The sequence below is a fragment of the Chelonia mydas genome, chromosome 8, assembly GCF_015237465.2.
Source record: "Chelonia mydas isolate rCheMyd1 chromosome 8, rCheMyd1.pri.v2, whole genome shotgun sequence".
Taxonomy (NCBI): domain Eukaryota; kingdom Metazoa; phylum Chordata; order Testudines; family Cheloniidae; genus Chelonia; species Chelonia mydas.
In genome coordinates, this window is record NC_057854.1 from 55497812 (window position 1) to 55520360 (window position 22549).

The 22549-nt window shown below is 38.8% G+C and overlaps 1 protein-coding gene across 6 annotated transcripts in view; it reads left to right on the forward strand.

The window, feature by feature from the left end:
• HMCN1 (hemicentin 1) overlaps window positions 1-22549 on the forward strand; it is a 327504-nt gene that overhangs the window by 252967 nt on the left and 51988 nt on the right. For all 6 annotated transcript variants that reach the window (XM_043521104.1, XM_043521103.1, XM_043521105.1 and 3 more), the window contains exons 56-72: window positions 250-431; window positions 810-906; window positions 3622-3783; window positions 5768-5881; window positions 6013-6215; window positions 6489-6570; window positions 6673-6804; window positions 7085-7234; window positions 8122-8281; window positions 9444-9568; window positions 10689-10872; window positions 11065-11162; window positions 11655-11933; window positions 12598-12794; window positions 14668-14749; window positions 17204-17340; window positions 21516-21657. In XM_043521104.1, coding sequence (XP_043377039.1) covers window positions 250-431; window positions 810-906; window positions 3622-3783; window positions 5768-5881; window positions 6013-6215; window positions 6489-6570; window positions 6673-6804; window positions 7085-7234; window positions 8122-8281; window positions 9444-9568; window positions 10689-10872; window positions 11065-11162; window positions 11655-11933; window positions 12598-12794; window positions 14668-14749; window positions 17204-17340; window positions 21516-21657 — 2526 coding nt within the window. The remainder of the gene's footprint in view (window positions 1-249; window positions 432-809; window positions 907-3621; window positions 3784-5767; window positions 5882-6012; window positions 6216-6488; window positions 6571-6672; window positions 6805-7084; window positions 7235-8121; window positions 8282-9443; window positions 9569-10688; window positions 10873-11064; window positions 11163-11654; window positions 11934-12597; window positions 12795-14667; window positions 14750-17203; window positions 17341-21515; window positions 21658-22549) is intronic.

Sequence of the window (22549 nt, forward strand, 5' to 3'; positions counted from 1 at the left end):
TGGTGTAAATAGCCGTAGCTCCATTGCAGTCCCTGGAGCTATGCTGCTTTATGCCTGCTGAGGATCTGGTGCTGTATTTTATCTTGGGATTTTATTATTGTTCCCTAATTAAGCGTGAAGTTCTCTTTACCTTAACCTGCAAATTCAAGATCTCTATGTGGCTCTATTCCTCTGGCAATTTCACAAAGAAATCACTGCTTATATGGTATTATATAACAATCTCCTTGTTCCGCTTTGCATGCTATGTAGTGCCACCATCCATTAATGGCGCTGATGAGCCTGAAGAGGTCACTGTGCTTGTGAACAAGACCACAGTGATGGAATGTGTGGCGACTGGCAGCCCTGCTCCAAGCATAACTTGGCAAAAGGATGGCCAGCTCCTAGCAGAAGACGACCACCACAAGTCTTTATCTGGTGGAAGGATGTTACAGGTAAAAGTGGAAGGTGTTGGTAGAACAGTTAAAAAGTTAGGCCTGGTTCTCAGCTCTGTTCTTTACACAGGCATTAAAATGGTGAAATGCTGTGGAGAATTAGGCCTTTATTTTTAAATCATTTAAGAGGATTTCATTAAATTACTGCAAAATTAGAAATAAATGTGAAACATGCTGACTGTCCTGGCGATTGAAACACGCAGGTTGGCAGAGCAGGTACTGTGTGGGTAGCAGGAGTGCATACTTTCCTAGGCTAACCTATTCATGACACTGGTTATTGTTATCCCTATAATACTAATACATCAGCAATACATATCTTGCAGTTTTAATTGTAAATGACCACGTATTCGTTCTACTGAAGCCTGTTTTCTTTTTTAGATCCTAAATTCCCAAATAACAGATACCGGCAGGTATGTCTGTGTTGTGGAGAACATAGCCGGAAGTGCCAAAAAGTATTTTAACCTTAATGTTCATGGTAAGATTACTAATTCCTAAGATGCTGATTGTTCCCTTTTCAAATAAAGGAAATTAATGCTGCGTTACTGCTCATGTGGCTTATATTTCAGTTGCAAGTAAACAGTCTGCAGATTCTGTATTAGTTTAAACTCACTAATTTCAGCAAGGTACTTATTAAGCACGTGCCTTACTTCCAGCATTTAGGTAGTGCCCTTAAGGTCAATGAGACCATGGGCGTAATGGTAAGAGCATATGTAAGTACCTTGCTGAATGGAGAACTTAGTATTGCTGATACTCTGTGGCGCCAGCTCGCTGCTACCATATATATTTCTATATAGGTGAAATTCACTCCTCTGCAGAGGACTTGCACAATGTCTCTGCAATATTTAAATCCCACTTAAGCCCTCAAATAAAGCTTCTGGAGTGATGCACTAGGCCATGAGTGGGGCCACTGTACTGAAGCCAATTGCACCAATATAAAAATCTTTATTGTCTTATGTGAAAGGCAATGTCTTTTTATTGACTGTCACATTTGAATTAGAGGGATTTGTTTATTTGCAAGGATATAGGGTAATAACATGTTTTGTGATTCTTTTATTAAATAAAATTTGTCAAGAAAATTAATTTTGAAAATTAACATTTTAATTAAACGAAAAATAATGTTTAAAAATAATCAGGAATAGAAACTTATTTTTCTTCTCTTAAAACCCCCCCCACAAAATTCCGAGGACAAATATTTTGCTGAAATAGAGTTACAATATTCATAACTCCATTTAAAATAACATTAGCATGATATTGTTGGAATAAAATAAAGTTGGAAAGATGGGATTTTCAGACTGATGAGTATAAAACAAATGTAAATGCAGTCAGGAAATCAGAACATTTTCTATTTTAAAAAACTAAAAGCTGCGAAAAGGACATATTCAGTTAAGATTTCAGCACTAACTTTGACTCTACCCCTTTACTTCTGACCAGTGTCCACTCCTTCTAACTTTCAGCTGTGGGCTAATGACCTGCCTTATACACTATATCATAGAAAACTTCATACTGGGTTATGACCTTGTAAACCTACCAAGTAGACACTGGAGACTACATCCACATTTTCCATCATGGTATGGTTCAGAGATCTCAGCATGTAACATAACCTTCTGCATATGATCCACACACAACCCCTTATCAGTTCGATAACCCACTTTGTTCAACACATCAGATAAGACGTATCAACTTTATCCATGTCTTCCCTGAGTACAATCACAGACCCTAGTAATCTATATGCCTGCACAAGATCAGCCCATTATTCTCCTGTAAAGGGTATGGGAATTTCAGTTTTACAAAAAAAAGCCTATTTTAATCTAATCCATATATGTTGCATAAATTTCTTTCATGTGGCAATTAGTGGGTTTTTTTTCTCTTCAAGGCACAGTTAAGGACGTGATCCAAAGGTAGCTGAAGTCAATGGCAGACTTCCCATTGGGATCACATCCCAAGACTGCTGTTGGAACTTTAACAGAGTATTTCTGGACTTTCTGAGTCCAGGTTTTGTTTTTAAACTACAATGTTCTTTTGCTGTCCTGATTTTCAAACATTTGTTTGTAAACCTGATCTCTGAACTTCAAGACTTTCAAATATCTGTGGATAATGACAATGTACACATGGTGTACATGGAATTCTCCACTTACACTAGTGGTAGAATTTTATACTCACGTTGGACAAATGTATTGACCACACAGGACCCACATATTTAAATTTTAAAACTATAAGCCAGATTCACTAGTTGATTCTGGTTGCTGTATGCCTCTTCCGTGTCACAAAACAGCCATAAACCTGACTTAATAACCACTGCTTTGTGTCACTGAAATGACACAAAACATCTGGAGCGTAATTGGCGGATATGACCCAGAACATTTGATCACATCCTTTTGTCGTGTTCTAAGATCAAGAATCTGTGTTCCCTGCAATGGCTATACCACCCAAAAGAAAGCCAGTAACTCTCTCCGGCATTTCTTTCAGAGTTGTTGGTATCAGCTCTGCAGAAGAGACATGGAATCCTGAATTCAGATCTCAATGAGAGGAATATATTTACAAATATTTTGTTTTAAAGTGCAAATGCAGAGTAGGACCAAATTTTGAAGTATTTTGTCTTTAAATTAATTTGTGATTGGGAAGGCCCCCCACACACACACATAGCAGTATTTTAAACTGCACAGCTGACCAGTTATAAATCAGACCTGTCTGGACATGAAAGGAGGGAAAAAACCCTGTTCTGAAGGAATCTTTTTGGGGTTTCTCAGTAATGAAAAAGAAAATATTGCAGAAAGAACAGGAATAAAAATACAAAATCAGCAAAAAGATGTATAGTCCTCCTGTTCACCCTGACAAGGTAAACTACAACTTAGTCAGCTTTATATTACAGAGCAAATGTCCTGAGAAATGATTTGCTTTAAAATTCCTGAATCTGGAATTACTCACTTTCCATACAGGGAACAAACTGTGGGTACATTGATAAGGCTTTAGTGAATTGTAGAAAAGGGGATGAGAGCAGGATTGGCTTTAATCACAGTATTTCCAGATACTTGCAGAAAGCTGAGGATCAGTGCATGGGATGTGAGAGATGTTTTTAACTCAGCCATTTCACAGCACTCAGCAACTCAGCTTTGTTTTAGTATTTGAGGGTCTTTGGGAGGATTGTTTGCTGACACTGCGGTATGTTCTATTACTGTATTTCTTTCTGCAGTTCCTCCGAGTGTTGTTGGTACTAATTTTGAGAATTTGACTGTGGTGGTGAATAATTTCATCTCCTTGACCTGCGAGGTTACTGGCTTCCCACCTCCCGATCTCAGCTGGCTCAAGAATGGAAAACCTATCAGCTTGAATACTAACGCTCTCATTGTGCCTGGTGAGGAATAGCTGCTGTTTCTGTAAATTCTGGGGTCTCATCCTTTCCTTTTCCATAGATAAATATGACAGCAAAATGTATGGAGCCAAACTTACTCCGGGTGTAGCTCCATTAAGTGGAGTTATACAAGTAATAAATCTGGCCTCCTACAGTTAAAATATTTTAGAATCTCTCTCTTTTGATTTTGAATGGGGTCACTATTAAAAGAAACACTCAGACTGGAAGGATTGGAACAAACAACTGCTTGTGTTGGTGTGGATCAGACTGTTGGACAGCTCATATAGCACAGACTGTTTCAAAGGAATGATGATTGATTGAGGCAGTCACTTTATCAACTAAGGATCCAATCCAAATCCCATTTGTCTACATGGCAAAAAAACAACCACCTTATCACTTACTTCAATGGGAACTGGCCCCTCAACTCAACCCTTAAGAACCTTGGTAATTCCCAGGGGGAATTCATTATTTCCTAAGGGTTTCTAGGCCAAAGGTACTGCAGGGACCTTAGACAATAAGGGCTGGGAGCATCTATTTGGGAGTAGGTGGAGTAGGAATTGTCACAATTCCAGGGTAACTGCACCTGTATTCCCCCTCTGTGGTCCACCAAGGGCACCCGCTTTACGCTTCTGGCTCCCACTTGTAACCTCTCTTGGGAAGAGACCCATGTCTCACTCCCTTCTGATTGTGGAATTTAAGGCTGCACAGCTCCTTGCCTTATGCTGTGATATCCCCAGCAAGCCAGACTGCTTAAAAGGACAGTACCTCTCTGAGGGCTATGACCAGTGTATTGCCTATAGCTATAAGTTACCAAACAACTTCTTTAAGCAAGCATGCTTTTTCTTAAAGTAAAAGCATTACAGAGAAAAATATTAAAACAATAAAATACCCTGCATGCATGCTAAAAAGCTTATGAGAGGTTACCCTCAACTCCAGCTTAGGGCTCTGATGGTTACACATTCATCTCTCTTTGATCTGGAACCCAAACCAAGCTTGGGCAGGTCAGCCATCTCTTTATACAGCTTGGGCCTTTGACCTTGATTTTCTGTAACTGGTAACCAGCAGACAATGACCCTCTCCTGAGGGTGTAGCTTCAAAAGATTGTGTTTTTGCATAACTGGAGTTGGGGAATTTTGCATTAACTTTTCCCTAGCCAAAAGTCCATACATGTCTGGCACATTTTCTGTAGTCTTTTGAACTCCCAGGTCTCTCATCTGTCACATTTCCCCCCTCAAAAGTTTACATGCAATCCTGACCCACAATAATACATAAGCTTAATACAGTAAGGGTTTTCAAGGATATTACAGGAAGTTGCCCTATTTGTCACAGGAATCATGTCAGGAAACCACCCTGACCTACACCCAACTCTCCACTTTTGATGCTGAAAACTAGAGATCCTAATGCAACCCAATTCTCTGCTATGGGTTCCAACTTGACATGCTGGAAATGGATTGGCTGGGGTGGATGTCTGTAGGTGTATGGGAAATAACTGACATGTAATTTACTTACTAGCAGTTGGGATGCAGGCCTGTGGCCTATGGGCAGATATCTGGACAAAACTAGTCCACAAACGGGGGAAGTCATGTTAGACCAGTAAAGGAAGGAGGGGCTTGTGGAGGAGCTAAGTGGAAAGGCCATGATTGTGTTAGGAGGGAGGAAGTAGCTGCGAAGGAAAAGAGGGTGAAGAAGAGTATTAATGGGCCAAATTCTCTGATGACAGCTCCATTGACTTCAGTGGTGTTTCACCCATTTACACCAGCCGAGAATTGCACCCAATAATTGTAATTCACTAAGGACATTTCTCTAAGTGTTAGGCAGCGCTAGTCAGCAAGAGCAGTGGTGCTCTTTAGAATCTTATGCTAATCTAGTGCCTAAATTGCAGTTCGTAGAAAACGTCATTGCAAAATTTCATTTGAGATTAATACAATAACTATAGAATAAATCTAGAAGTCATTTTAGCTAACTTTCTCTCTTTGGATCACTTTAGGTGGTCGGACTCTGCAAATTTCTCGAGCCAGACTCTCAGATGGTGGTGAATACATTTGTATAGCCAGAAACCAAGCTGGAGAAAGCAAGAAAAAGAGTTTCCTTACCGTTTATGGTTTGTTTTTCACTATCATATTAAATAATATTTATTACTACGAAATGAGGACATCTTCCATTTTTCCTTAGGTTGATTCCCCGCCCCCCACAGAACAAGGAAGAAAATAATTCTTTTAATTTTTTCTCCAGTCCCCCCAAATATTAAAGACCACAGTGGAGCATCTCTTGTAGTGGTGACTGTGAGAGTGGGAATCCCAGTGACCTTAGAGTGTGAGTCCAATGCAGTCCCACCACCTGTTATCACATGGTACAAGAACGGACGCATGATCACAGAGTCTGCAAACATAAAGATGCTAGCAGATGGACAAATGCTACAAATCAAGAGTGCTGAGGTATACTAAATTAGTTTAATGCACACCTTGTCACGATTGTTGACCAGTTATTTTTGCTCTTTATAGGTCTGACCCAATGACCATTGAAGTCAGTGGGAGTCTTCCCATTAAATTCAATGGGCTTTGAATCAAGTTCTGATTACAAATGGCAGAGCCTTTTTAAAGTCTAACTATAGCAGAGCCCATGGCCACTAGTGAAGTCTAGTGTTAAAAAGTCTACTGTTATCTTCAGGAAAATTGATACAGTACATAAAAATTCTTTTTCCATTTTAGGTGTCTGACACTGGCCAGTATGTGTGTAAAGCCATAAACATTGCAGGGCGAGACGATAAAAATTTCCATCTTAATGTTTATGGTGAGCATATACCACGTTATCTAAAGTAGAATTGAACCAAAGTCAGTTTACTGAGGAATTTGGTGACTACGTTATTTATGCAGCTGCTGTTCTATTTAATAGTGCCACCAAGTATAGAAGGCCCTGAACAAGACTGGATCAATGAAACAATCAGTAACCCTGTCACCTTTGCATGTGATGCTACTGGAATTCCTCCACCAACACTAATATGGCTAAAGAATGGGAAGCATCTAGGTAATGTTTTTCCTTCCTGGTTTCACTCTCCTCCCTCCCCCCCTCCCCGTTTTCTTTCCTATAATAAAGATTATAGTGTGTCTTTCCTGTGCTGTGTTGAGGGTCATATTCTCTTGTTTCTCCTCCCTCTTTCCCCATATTAACTACCCCTTATATGAACTAGAGCGGGATGAAATCTTTTTAAATTTTTGATATGTTGATGAATTTTTTTCACAAAACATGTTTGCTGTTTCTGACTAGTTCTAATACTAATTAACTCTTTCTTTCTGTGTGTTTTCAGAAAACTCTGACTCACTTGAAATACATATTTTGTCTGGAGGAAGCAAGCTGCAGATTGCTCGCTCTCAGCATTCAGATAGTGGAAACTACACTTGCATTGCCTCAAATGTAGAAGGAAAAGCACAGAAGAGTTACATCCTTTCCATTCAAGGTACAGTATGTATGTGCACTATACAGAATCATACTGGCTACTTACACTGGCATAAAACTGGTATTAACGGAGTGGAGAATCAGTACCATTATTTCTACCAGGCAACAAATAGCAAAAAATAAGGATAACAAAACCTTGCTACAATGTCATTCAGAAATTGGTATGCAAAAGAATATTCTCTGCCTCTGATTATACTGTAGTTTGAAAATAATAGGTTTATTTGCTATATTGCATTGTGTTTCCATATGGTTGTTGCTGATCACAGCAACTGGCTCCATCACACTGGACACTAATGCTACACGAATCAAAATATGAGTAGAACATTGTGGAGCCCGAAAAAATTTCAGGAGCAATGGTATGCTATGGCTCTTTTGCCAGGTGATGTTTGATGCCAAAAGGAGGTTATAAAGGAAAACCGTGACACGTGATCTTTATGAAAAAAAAATCAGTGGGGTAACGGAATAACGGTTAGGACTGAGTAATGTGTCACTCTGTCACCAGGGATGCTAAGCATTTGAACATGTGCTTAACTTTCAGTGTGTGAGTAATCCTGTGAACTTCATTGGAGGTACTCACATGTTCAGAGTTAAGTATGTGCTTAAGTGTTTGCTGCATCAGGGTATCCAATAGATTTTATTTGCATTGCTATAATACATGCTAAAGGTAGCATTATCTATTATCAATCTGCTGAACATGAACAGGTTACTGTACACACTGGAAGGATTATGAAGTTGATTTTTCTAGTCACCTTTGTAAACATCCCAATAGGAGGAATATACACATACCCTGTTAATTTGATCTAATCGGAGAAACTCCATTGAAATAATGGAGTTACTCCTGGTTTACCCCAGTTTAACTGGTTAGAATTTGACCCCCTCTCCCAAAAGTTCCTCCAAATATCGTTGGATCTGAAATGCCAAGTGAAGTCAGCGTCCTCCTTGGGGAAAGTATCCAGCTTGTCTGCAATGCCAAAGGAATTCCCAGACCTGCTATTCAGTGGCTTAAAGATGGAAACCCAGTTACCAGCAATGATTCACAAAGAATAAGGCAAGTAAAAATAAAACCCTGTGTTCTCTCAGTCTATAACCTCCTCAAGGCATAGGCAGAAGAATTATAAAACTATGAGCCTGAACAATCTTACTTTAGTATGTAACATTGATCTTTTCTGTCCTTAATTTCTATAATTCTAAGATATTTTGTTAATTTTATGTAGATTTGTTGCTTATCTGTTTTGTTTTACATAATACATCTAGCTAACCAAATAGTGTTACAGATGTTGTTTACCCTCTCTTCTGCCTACTTCACTATACACAAGGTAGATCTAATACATACATGATTTGTGAGACACGTACCAGACCCTTAGGACAAGCTGTTTGGTGCTGATACAGTTCAGGATATAGGGAGGCACAAATGTTGCTTGTAAGCCATCTTTATGTCTTTGCAATTGTGGGGATATCAGGTCCAATCCAGAGGCAAAACTTAGAGTACCCCCAATGGCCTATACAACTAGATACACAAATCTGGGAAAGTGACATGATATCTTACTCAAAGTTTGTATTTTTATTTTTACATTTTTATTTTTATTTTATTTTGATTTAGTTGGGGTTGGTCCTGCGTTGAACAGGGGGTTGGACTAGATGACTCCTGAGATCTCTTCCAACCCTAATCTTCTATGATTCTATCTTTTAAGTATTTCAGAGATTGGCACATAATATCCCTAAGGTTCTCATTTAAATAGTTGTTCCTATCAGATGAGGTTTGAGGTGGGAGCTGTATGTAAAAATACTCTGAGAATGATGGACACATTTTGACTGCAATTAGGATGGAACTGAATCCAAATGGAAGATAAAACAGCTCAATCCTTAAACCAGAATTTTGTGAAATAAGTTCATAAAAATAGATTTAAAAACAAATTTCTCTGGGAGCTAAAATTTTGAACACAGTAATAGATTTATAACTGAATTTCCATTTATAACTGAAATTCCATGAATTTCAGAGTAGCAGCCGAATGCATCCGATGAAGTGAGCTGTAGCTCACGAAAGCTTAAGCTCAAATAAATTTCTTAGTCTCTAAAGTGCCACAAGTACTAAATTTCCATAGAAAGCGTGTGGGGAAGTAGCTTGATTGAAATGTACACACTAGCTGTTCATTTACTTGTTCTTACAACCTGGCAAACAAACTCATTGTATTCTATGATCTTTTTTATAGAGTGACTCCAGATGGCAGCACCTTAAACATTTTCGGAGTGCTCATATCTGATATGGGAAAATACACTTGTGTGGCTACTAATCCTGCAGGTGAAGAAGATCGAATTTTCAACTTGAATGTATATGGTGAGTTTTTAAATGTGACAAACTGAAGTCTGACCTATTATCCTGACTTTGTTACCACTCACATGATAGGGCCAAGAAGTGACTGCCTATGTAATCTTATGTATCTATATTCATGTGTAGTTTATTGACGTAGATATCATAGTGTGTTCAACATAACATACTGCAGAGGACCAAAATGATTGAAACCATTGCTGAGTAATAAATTTTGGGATAAACAGAAATCAATTCCTATGGTATATTCCATAACAAAACAAATCCACCCAAAATGCCTTTTTTTTTTTTGTGGAGAAAGACACTGTATGGGCCTAATTCAACACTTCATTACTCCAGTTTTACACCATCTTAGTTCTGTTGATCTGAGTCAAATTATGCCCTCTTAAAATTAGAGTAATGCAGAAGTGAAACAGGTTTTAAACTTTGTTTTACTCGGGATTTAAATTAATCCAAACAATAATCTGAAATAATTTTGTACCAGATCCTCCTGATTTAACGTCACAATTTAGGACAGTAAGACTCGTCGTCCTCTGCCTAGCACAGTGTGTAGCCATTTACACCTGTAAAAATGGGTGTCAGGGCTACCAGTTGTGTGAGTGAACAGAGAATTCTGCCTTTGGGAGTATTTTACACTCATTTGGCACAGGAGTGAATGACTACCCCAGGAGCAGGACTGGGAAGAATCAGGCCCAACAGGACTATTTGTGTGGATAGGGCCAACGGGTACAGTCCTTCATAATGAATAAAAACCTCTTAGTGGGAAAATATGGCACCATGTACCTGTGGGGACAAATGTGATCAATTATAGTGAAGTCTGTAAGCAATTTCTGTTAATCTAATCAAGTAAACATTACTATGTGCACTTGATTTTTTAAAATGTAAATGTTTATGTAAGTTAGTTGTGACCCACAGTTACTAATATCAGAAGGTCTGTTGGCTGCCAAGTTTGGACACGCTGTTCTTGCTGAATCCTGTAGGAATGTTTCATGTGAGATTCTTTTTTTGGTTAGAATAGCAATATCTGTAACATCTTGCAGTTCAGGATAAGGTGAGCTATGATTAGAACAGGAATAATTTTGAACAGCCAATTTTAACACCCCTCTTATTCACCTGTTATGTAATTTAGTTCCGCCAGCAATAGCTAATAATAAAGATGAAGCAGAGAAGCTAACTGCCATACAGGATGCCTCCATAAACATTGAATGTACTGCTGTTGGCACCCCACCACCACAAATAAACTGGCTTAAGAATGGACTTCCTCTCTCTATCTCATCCCAGATTAGGTTGTTGTCAGCTGGACAGATTCTCAGGTGAGTTTTCAGTTATTTAAGGTATCTAAGCTAAATTCTGCCCTCAGTTAACCCTAATGCAACTCTGCTGAAATTGGTGCAGGCCAGGGTAGAATTTGGCCCTCTGCAATCATTCTCTGTCATAGTCAAAGTGGAGCAATACATTCCATGTGGTAGCCGTGGGTAAGATAACTGCAGCTGTGTTCTTTTCAGAATTGTGAGAGCTCAGGTGTCTGATGTTGGTGTGTACACTTGTGTGGCATCTAACAGAGCTGGAGTGGACAATAAACACTATAATCTTCAAGTTTATGGTAAGTTTCTTTATGATATTAAGTGAAAGAAGTTGCATTATGTAGTTAATTTTCTAAGTATAACAGTAGAAGGGTAGAAATCTTCCCCTGATTGAAACTATCTGGATAATTGAGAACATTGAGATTTTGCCTCTCAGAGGATGAATTCTATTTATTTTCTTACCAACACAAGATTGAAGACTTTACTAAGTACATATTTGGCAGATGCTTTATATGGAAACTTTAAATTTTGCTAACATTTTTGTAAGGTAAGAGGAGTTGAACTTTAAACCCTCTTTGCTTTTTTTAGCTCAGATAATGTGTTGTAGATTTTTCTTCGTTGAATAAATGTGGTGCATTATTTCTACTTGAATTGTAACACACACACGCACGCACACACACACCACAAGTGTAAGAAACCTAGAAAATGTAATTGCTTAACAGGGCATTTATTTTATATTAAGAATTAGTGTTTGAGGGTATTCCATAATTATCATATCTTTTTCTCTGCAGTACCACCAAGCATGGACAAAGCAGGAGAAACAGAGGAAGTGACTATAGTAAAAGGCAATCCAACTTCTATGATGTGCTTTACTGATGGCACTCCCATCCCCAATATGTTATGGCTTAAAAATGGACAATCCCTAAATCTTGGAACCCATCTGACTATAAGTAATCAAGGAATGGTCCTTCACATTTCAGCGACGGAGACTGATGACACAGGCAGATTTACCTGTATAGCATCCAATGAAGCAGGGGAAGTCAGCAAGCACTTTACCCTGAAAGTGTTGGGTAAGTGTTAATTTTACATTCAGACAAGATGCAAAAGTATGCCTAAAATAGAGACAATCATTTAAAAGTCTTTAGAAATTTAGAACATTTTCAGGAAGTAGTGCTCATGAGATAGTAGGATTAAAGGGATGGAATTTACCTTTGAGTGGACATGGTGAAAATTTCTATGTTGGTATTTGAGATTTACAGGTAACAGCAACATGCTAAATATAAATCAGCATATTGATGTACAGAATAATTTGCTTTAACTGGGTAACTTTGGTGTAACAGAAATTAAATTCAATGGGCTAGATAATCAGCTGGTGTAAACTGGCATAGCTTGACGAGGTTATACTGATTTACAGCAACTGAAGATCTAATACAAAGTCTCTTGTACTGTATTGTGTATTCTACCCAAGGATATGAAAACACTTTACACATACTAATTTAGTCTCACAACACCCATCTTACAGAGGAAAATATGATTATACTTTGCTTATGTTGCTAACCTGAGGCGAAGAGAACTCATGTGAGTTGATCTATGTCACACAGGGAGTCGGTGACTGAAAGGAATAAAATACATCAATCTGGAATCTACCACTCTAACCATTTGGTTGCCCATCATGTTTTATAAATCTGAATTTTTATGTTAGTAAAGAACATGAATTGTCTTTCCTTCCTGCAGAGCCCCCTCATATCAATGGATCTGATAAACCAGAAGAGATATCTGTGGTTGTTAACCACCTACTGGAGCTTTTTTGTATGTCTATTGGCATCCCAGCCCCCAAAATCACATGGATGAAGGATGGGCGCCCACTCCCACAGAATGACAATGTTCACGTCCTGAGAGGAGGAGAGGTCCTTCGAATAGCCAGCGCTCAGGTGAGTGACACATGTAACTGAAGCTTGGCTTTGCAAACCCTGGGCTGGCTTGCAGAGCTGGGCTGATCCCCAGTTTCATGGCACACTGTGTCTGCAGTCTGATTTCAGGCAGGTTTGCGCTCAGTTGTGCCTCCACTGTCACCACCAAGGCTACCGTAGCTACTCTGCTGCTTATCCCTGCACTAGCTTGATGAGAGCTCGCATGAGCATGTCTACACAAACAGGGAATTAACACCCCTCATTTGTAGACACAGCTGTGGTCTTTAAACTATACGCCAGCATAATGCTAAGAGACGCTGTACCATCCCTCTATTGGTGTAAAGCCAAGGTCCTGACAACTTGTGGTGATTAATGAACCTGCAACACGGAGGAGGAGAGTTTTCCACGGAGTAGGAGAGTTAATCAGTTTGACTGGCCAAATTCTAAACTGGATAATGACCTTCTGCCTATGCAAAATTGCCCCTGCACTTGCAGCTGGACAAAATATTTTTCACTTTCTACCTCATCATTTTGAACCCTGACCCAGCTGCAGGTGCACTGATACCATAGTTAACACTGTGATTTGGCACTTCCCTCTTCTTGCCCCAGCTACTCTCGAACGCATTCCAGACTCCTTTGAACTGCCTTCAGTGGAGCTTCCTGAGACAGCAGGGCAGACAGCACAGGGGACTCTGATGTGTATCTTCCCCTTCTGTCTTAATTTCTGTATCTACCCTGCTGCCTCTCTGTTTTTCTCCTCTTTTCCCTACCTTTTGGCTCTTCTGTCTATTTTTTTGTTTTTCTTCTATTGACTGTGATCCCTTCCCTATTGTTTTACACATGGATGGACCACAGAGGCAAGCTAACTAGGATTTACAACCATTTGTATAGGGACTAGGAAAGGAAGTGGTCTGAAAAATTAATAAAGACCATACAAGAAAAATTTAAAATCAACTCAGACAATTTAAACTGAGACTTAAAAAAAACCCTAGAAAACTAAAACCACATACCCCAATCCAGGGGTGGTCAGCCTGAGAAGGAGCCAGAATTTACCCGTGTACATTGCCAAAGAGCCAATATGTCAGCAGGCCCCTTGTCTTATATTGTCCTAGGCCAATATGTCTTGCTCATGTGATAAACCCCTTATCTCCCCCCCAAGACTTTACACAGAGCGATTTATGAGGAGCAGAAGATATAAAGATGTTAGTAAATATTTGAGACCTCAAATAATTCTCAGGGGCAGAAGGATACATTTTACAAGACTATCTATGTAAAGGCCAGATTGTGAGAGGTAACTGCATTGCTGTGCAGGAGCAGAGAGAGGGGAGAGCCAAAAACCTTCTAGGCAGGCAAAGGGCCTCTTCATAATAGCAGTCTGTGCTCCCATGCTCTGGAAAGCATAGGCACTGTTAGTGCTACCTTGTCTCAGGGAGCAAGATGCCAAGAAGAGTTTGCGGAGGAGGTGGAGTCCCATTTCCTCCCCTCCATCCCATCCCATACTGGCCCATTATATGGGCTGATGCATTCAGAGAACAATCTATTCCATCCTAATGGATTGTTCATTGCAGAGAGCTGGACCAGAAGAGAATGTATCTGCTCGAGGCACATTAGCCCTGGTGCTTTTTTCCTGGGATGCTCCAGATGCACACCACCTCTACAAAGGGTTTGACCTGATGGCCACAATCTACCCCAAATAAAATAGACAAGCTTTCAAATATTTCTGGTTGCTTACTCTCCCAGGAATCGCTAGTCTAGTTTCTTCTGTTTCCCTTGTGTTTTTTAATTGATATCTGCTATCAAAGCCAACTGCGAACATCACTACTTCTTTTGCTGTTTTAATTGAATTGGTCCCATATTCTGAAGTTTCTACTAAAGTTATCTGGGTGTCCTTTAGGTGGAAGACACAGGAAGATATACGTGTTTCGCATCTAGTCCTGCAGGAGATGACGATAAAGAATATCTAGTAAGAGTGCATGGTAAGCTTGATTTGGAAACAATTAAAGCATTCTTTAATACGATAAGCCTAATACTGCATTATCTACTGCTTTTAAAAGCTAGAAAAAGTTTTCAAATGAATAATGCCTGACAAAGAAAAAACTCTTTGAGTACCATTTTCAGTGATCTTATCTGGTTTTGGACTGCATCTGTCATCTCCTTTCTAGAACAGAAGATCCAAGGACTAGGTCCTAAGTAAGGACCACTGTAACAAAGCAGATCTTTTTTAGAGGAAGTGGAGTTGGCAGTACCCTTTAAGGTGCTTTAGTTATTAGTCCTTCCCTTTTACAAATTAACTATACTTAAATTAAAAAAGGAAAAGGATAAACAAATGAAAGGAAACGTCTATAAGGCATTTGACTTGGTACTACATAACATTTTGATTAGGAGACTAAAATGATACAAAATCAATTTAGAACATTAAATGGATTAAGAAATGGCTGATAGGTGCCAAAATGTAATTGTAAATGAAGAATCATTGAGAGGATGTGCTTCTAGTATGGTACTGCAGGGATCAGTTCTTCACCCTATACTGTTTAACATTTTGAACAATGACCTGGAAGAAAACAAGAAATCATCACTGATCAAGTTTGCAAAAGCAACAAAGATTAGGGAATAGTAAATAATGAAGAGGAGAGGTCACTGATACAGATCAAACTGGATGCTTGGTAAGTTGGGTGCAAGCAAACAGGATGTGTTTCAGTACTGTAATATGTAGAACACACATCTAAGAACAAAGAATGCAGGCCATACTTACAGGATGGGAGACTCTATCTTGGGAAAAGACTTGGGGATCATGTTGGATAATCAGCTGAATATGAGCTCCCAGTGTGACACTTTGGCCAAAGGGCTAACTAAGGTGAATCTTCAGTCGAGTAAAAAGGTTATATTATGTCTCTTTTTTCCACCAGTGTGACCACTCCTGGAATATTATGTCCAGTTCTGATGTTCACACTTCAAGAAGTATTCTGGAAAAACTGAAGAGGCTTCAGAAAAGAGCCATGAGAATGATTAGAGGATGAGAAAGTCTGTTTTATAGCAAAAGACTCAAGGAGTTCAATCTATTTAGCTTATCCAAAAGAAGGTTAAGGGGTGAATTGATCCCAGTGTATAGGTACCTACATGTGGAACAAATATTTGATAATGGGCTCTTCAGTCTAGCAAACAAAAGTATAACACAATCCAATGGCTGCATGTTGTAGCTAGGTAAATTCAGACTGGAAATTAGGAGTCAGTTTTTAACGGTGAGGATTATTAACCACTGACACAATTTACCAGTGGTTGTGGTGGATTCTCCATCACTGGCAATTTCTAAATCACAATGGGATGTTTTTTCTAGAAGATATGCTCTAGGAATAATTTTGAGGAAGTTCTATGGCCCATGTTATACAGGAGGTCAAACTAGATGATCACAATGGTCCCTTCTGACCTTGAAATCTATAAATCTGTGTACTGACGGTCAGGAAAACAGAAGTGACAATTCACTCTCTCAGAAAGAGGATATTAAATCAAGTGCAGTTACTTAATGTTTGTATACAATGTAGCTATACAGAACATGACACAATTATGATGGAACATTGCAAACATAGCTATTTTAAAATAAAACACAAGCACTTATAATGGAAATCAGAGTAACAAAGAAAGTTAGAGGAATTGATGTCCTTTGGCCTTTTTCAATAAGACTGAGAAGGAATAAAAAGGACAGGATATATGTATTTATGTGTGTGTTTATACACACACACACACACACTTACAATATACATTTCATATTATATAAAAAAATAAAATAAATGGCAGCTGAATCAGTATGTCAGCTCCTCTAGATCTAGAATAGACCTTAGATCTTGTCAATCTAGTCTCCGAAGAATAAGACAATGCAAAATAATTTCCTCTCTGCCCTAGGGAGAAAACTCAGTGTTATATGACTATATGGTAGCAGAAGTAAGTTCACAAAAGATGTCTCACAGATGAGTCAGCCTTCTGCTTCTTGCAGACTTGCACAATTCCTACATGAATTCTTCCTACGGTGAAGAAGTTTTATCAAATCAAGGTTTTGCTTATCCAGTGAATGACAAATCATATCTGAATCTGTTGATGAAGAGGGTTACAGAGCTTGAGGTATCCTGACTTCATCTGGCTAAGTGCTGGTTTCTTCACAGAGAATGGACTTTCAACTAATTTCTGTCAGTTAGTGGTTTGTGACCTGCATTTTTAGTAAGTGGGTTATAGCTAGTCTAATGAGGGTGATATATTTTGCAGATAAAAGCCAGACCTGATATTGGCAATGAAAAGCAAAAGCAGTTAATTGTACTGCTGCTCTGCTGGTATATCACAAAACTTTGTTTGAAAATTACACACTGGGATTCTGTCCATAGAAATATTTTAATTAAAGTTCATCTTTGTCATGCTTTTCTTATTCTTTTTTTTTTAAACAGTTCCCCCTAACATTGCTGGCACCAGTGGGCCTCAGGATCTCACTGTGCTGCAGAACAGACAAGTTATATTGGAGTGCAAGTCAGATGCAGTGCCACCTCCTACGATCACATGGCTTAAAGATGGAGACCCTTTACAGGTACATTTGCTATGTTATTTTCACAAATCTGTTGCATCTTTGCACAAAGGGCTTGAACTTAAATTTCTGATTCTACTCACTTGCATCTTCAGCACAGTTGAGTTGTGGTCCCTTGAGGTCAAGAGAAGGTTGTTGAGTAGCCCTGGTCCAAATACAACTTGACTTAAACAAGTACATGAAGACAGTGACCACATGAACTGGCCATCCCACTGTTATTTGTTCTCTTTTCCTTTAGGGGGATCCCTTGCTCCTCCTGGATCCTTTGAGCAATCCTAGAAGCCTTCGGTATACTCCTGAATGGCTTCGCAGGAAAGGTAGCTGAGAAAGACTACACTATACATTTAACTTTGGGTATATTATGAATCCTCATATTCTAGTAACATTTAGAAAGGAAATACATTTCTTTAGATTGAAGAGAAATAACCAAATAAGTAGCTTACTTTAATCTCTGCTAATCACCACAATTTTGCACCAAATGCACCTATTGACTCAGAATTTAATGCAATGGCAGTGAGGCATCACATCCTTATTGGTTAAGTCAAAGGAGCAAGAACAGAGTTGTTCAACTGGACACTTTTCTATTGCTCATCATCCATTGTAGGGCCACGCAGATTTTCAATCACATAGCCCTTTCCCAGTGGACTGCTTGGCCTTGTCTAATGTCATGTTGGGTTTCCTGGAGACTGTGCTGAGCAACCTCAGGTTTTTACTTTATATTGGCTCTTTAATTGTTGAGAAAGAAAAAGGTAAATCCAGGTGAACCATTAGTTTGTTATTTGTGTCTCCCTTAACTTTGGTCCCTTTCCAGACTTCATCCATGACCTCTTGGTTCACTGTGATCCATCTAGGATGATCACAGACATTCTTTGTCTGTGTATGTCTCAAATGTCAGCCCCCCCTCCTCCAATGACAGTGGATGATACTTCTACATTAAGTTTGAGTTAGCTCAAAGGGCCAGGTAGCCATGCCAGTACTGACCTGAGTGTTTTAACTGGCAAAGACATGACTGCACCAAAAAAGGTTCCAGTACAAATAAGCTGATGCCAGTTTCAGCTTCACTTGTCCAGTTCCAATAAAAGGAAGAAATGTTTGGAACTAGAGACTGCTCATGGGATTCACAGAGTGTTCCACTGTCCTCTGTGTGTGAAAGAAAGTTTCTTTTATTATCTTTAGAGATAAATAAATTATATCCATAAGACTCCTATCTAATATAAATTTAAAGAACAAAATAATATTGGATACTAAATGAGTACTGGATTATGCTTTTGAGGGATAATCTAGTGACAGGAAGGGCACCACTTCAACAGTAGCTCCTGCAGTCACTATATCTGAGATAAGCACAATTCCTTTGGATGCTATTCCTTTGTGGTAGGTGGTTGACCACTTAGGTCACCTGGTATTATTTCTACTTCTTACCTGGATGACAAGCTTTTATAAACGGGAGGCTGGAAAGAGGTTGGAAGAAGGCAACATGAATGCTTCTGACGTGTACCTTCCTGGAAAACATTTGCAAAAGTATTTGAGGCTTTTGTTTTCCGTCAACATTTTTATGTTTAAAAGAAAAGAAAAGAAAAAAAATCACTCATACAAGTGTTTGCAGAAAACAAAAATTAAGACGTTTTGTGAATAGTGTTGAAAGATAATCAGTTATTCACATGAACATTTGGGAATTATTTTTTAAGTATTAACCAGCCCTACTATGAGCCCTGGAATTGAGCCCTTCAAGTTAGGGTTGAGGCATATTAGTTTGGCAGGATGGTGATGCTTTGACTACTCTGTGCATATTTTGTGGGTCAATAGAGGACTTCAGTCTGCAGAGCTATTTAGAACATCTCAGCTGCACTACATTCACACCATTCTAATAAAAGAACCATGCAGTCCACAAACCTGTGTAAAAAGTTTTACAAACCTGTTTAAAAAAATTGCCATGTGAAGTGCAACTACGAGATTTGGGTTTCCTTTATCCCCCGCTACTCTTTCCATTGTTGAGTATAGCTATGTCAGCATATCTCTCCCATATTTCTGGGGCACAGTTATCTTTTTCTTTTTTGATCTTGGAAGTCTGACTGGAGACAGATCACTTTTGCCTAATAAGGAAAAATGAGATGTTCAAGTTGTGTACATAATTAGCCAAATTCTTTCCTGACCTCAAGGGAGAACTGTAATCCACTAATATTTAAGAAACAGAGGGAGGTACACCCAGGAGTGGAAAGAGTAATCCTGCTTTACCTTGGGAAAAGTGGACAGTTTCACAATGAGGAGAGGGAAGTTTTTGGAAAATACCAATTTTTGGATGGTAGTACTTCAGGATTATTTTAACTGAAAATCATCGTTTTTAGTTACACCATCTTATGAGCTTTTAAATGAAACTTCCTTCCTTCCCTACTAGTTTTGTCTTCTTCCATTGGGCAATCTTCAATCTTCTCTTCTGTTCTGTCTCTAACAGTCAAATCTTAAATCCTGTGTTTGTTTAATGGTATGTTTATGCACCATTATCATCTTTGACAGCAGAACAAGAGGTGTATCTGACATTACTATACTTCTAGGAATGGTTTGATTGGGATACTTGGGTTCACAAGGAATGTAGGATCAGGCCCTAAGAGTATTAACTAATAGATACATTAGAGAGGCTTGTTTCAAAGCCCATTGAAGTCCATGGGAGTCTTTCCATTGACTTAATTGGGCTTTGGATCAGGCCCTAAAAAACAAATGGATTTTGTTTTTTAAAGACAGGACCCAGTGGAGTTTTCATTATCACAAGGATTATAATTAAAGTACAGTTTGGGGACTAAACTATAATTTCTTGCCTTTGTTTTGTCATATATATGGGGTACTATATTTAAAACTACTTAGTAGCAATAACAGTGAATTAATTTCTCTCAGCTGCATTATATGCTTCTAAGGTCATAGCAATTGTGCTGAAATATGTAAGAGGAATAAATAAAAATATACAAAAAATACCAGTTATTACAAATATGAGGCGTTTTAAGTAGCCTCTGCCCAAGGGCTTGGCAATGAGAAGTGGCTTATTTCACTTCTAGGGCCCCAGTGCTGCAATCTGTTCTGCATGGGTGGACCTCTGTGACTATGGGAGGACCTATTGACTTCAGCGGGGCTCTGAACTAGCCTGGAGTCTACCTGCAGAGAAGGAGTTGCAGAATAGGAGGCCTAAAGGTTCATAAACCAGAAGAGAAGTTAAACAACACCAAATTTAGTATTAAAAGAACCCATCATGATTTTTAAGCCAGTCTCAGGATGGTGTGGGCCCTGCCTCATGGCTTTGAACACTTGGAGTTGGCAATATTTTAGCACACCAGTACAAATCTTGTCCAGACTGCTAGTGACCAAAAACAATTCACATCTAATGGCTGTTTTGGCTCAATCTGTTCACACTCAGCGCAGTGCCAAACAGACAGGGATCCATACCACCTCTGGCATCCTTGCAGGTAGTCTCAGTGGAGAGGCTAATCTGTTGCATAATGGAAATGATTCCTTTAGGTCAAGGCTGTGGCACATTGAAAGAGCAGTGTGGGAAAGCTTTTATTTCTTCTATCAGTGATATGCCTGGGTGTGGATAAAGAATGCATTTCAATTTGTGCCGTCAAACTGCCATCTTACATGAAAACCAAAAAAACATTTATAATTAATTTGTTTTGGTCAGAAATTCTAATCCCCTATTCAGGCAAAATTCCTGAGTAATGAATTCATGATTGAGACTATAAATTGGCATCAATATTTTAAAACTCAACCAAATTTTCTAAGAGATGTAACAGAGCCTTATTTCTCGTTGCATGCAGTGTTGTTGTAGCTGTGTCAGTCCCAGGATATTAGAGAGACAAGGTGAGGCAATATCTTCTATTGGATCAATTTTTTGTTGGTGCGAAAGACAAGTTTGGGAGTTTACACACAGCTTTCTTCAGATCTAGGAAACTGCTCCAAAGCTTGTCTCTCTCACCAACAGAAGTTGGTTCAATAAAAGATATTACCTCATCCACCTTGTCTCCCTTATTTATCCTTGTAATTTCACCAATACAAATGAAGTTAAGCCATCGATGAATTTGACCCATTATGTTCTTATGGCCACTCTATCATGACTCCTATTACTTTGCAACATGAATTTTCAGTACAATGGAAAACCATGATAAAATTAGTTCTACTTGTTGAACTTCCCTTAGGTAACTCCTCGAGTCCGCATCCTATCCAGTGGCCGATATCTGCAGATCAATAATGCTGACCTAGGTGATACAGCAAGCTATACCTGTGTGGCAAGTAACATAGCAGGAAAAACTACCAGAGAGTTTGTGCTGACTGTAAATGGTAAAGAATATGGTTTAATTCTTAACTATTATAATCTTTGCACAGTATTTCCGAGAGTTGGAAAAGACGGAATATGTTTACTGGACTCCTCACAACCAGTAAGCATAAGTACAGTAATTTTGTTAATATATCAATCCAAAAAATACTTTAAAGAATGTTTTAAGATAGCCCAGGAAACTTTCATTCTGCCCCCATGTGCATTTGTGTTATAAAAGTCACATTAGGGCCCATATCCACAAAGGTATTCCACTGAAATCACTGGCAGTTAGGAGCCTAATGCCATTGTAGGTCTAGGATGAGGTGCTTGGCAGAGATGAGGCATTTGGTTTCTATTGAGCAGGGTGATGCCTGAATTGCTTCTATAGCATATTTTTCTGGTTGATGCATGGAACAAAATGAATGAACAGCTCTGAAGAGAGGCTAAGCATACGACCTTCCTGGCCACATGTAAATTTTCCATTAAGATAGTTAATAAGGCCCAGGGTGGGTTTTTCTCTTATTAAGACAGGGCCATACTACTACAAGACGCTGCAGTCTGCAAAGGAACAGATATTAATTTTGAGATACAGTTACTGGGGGAGGGTTAAACCCTAATTTCAATCTCTCATGCCAGGGTCAAAATCCTAGATTCAGTTCAAATTAATGGTTTGCGTGTAAAAAAACATAGTCTGGGACAGATAGTCTTAATGTCTTACTTAATTTCCTCATTTTTAAAAGGTATCAAAGAATTTTAGAAATGTGGGGCTGGAAGGGATCTCAAGAGGTCATCTTGTCCATTCCCCTGTGCTAAGACCATGCCATGTGCTAGTTCTAACAATTCCAGACCATTAGTAGGTGGCACAGAAATCTACTATCTTTTTAATTTGTAAAAGATAAGAAGTTTTTCTTTAAT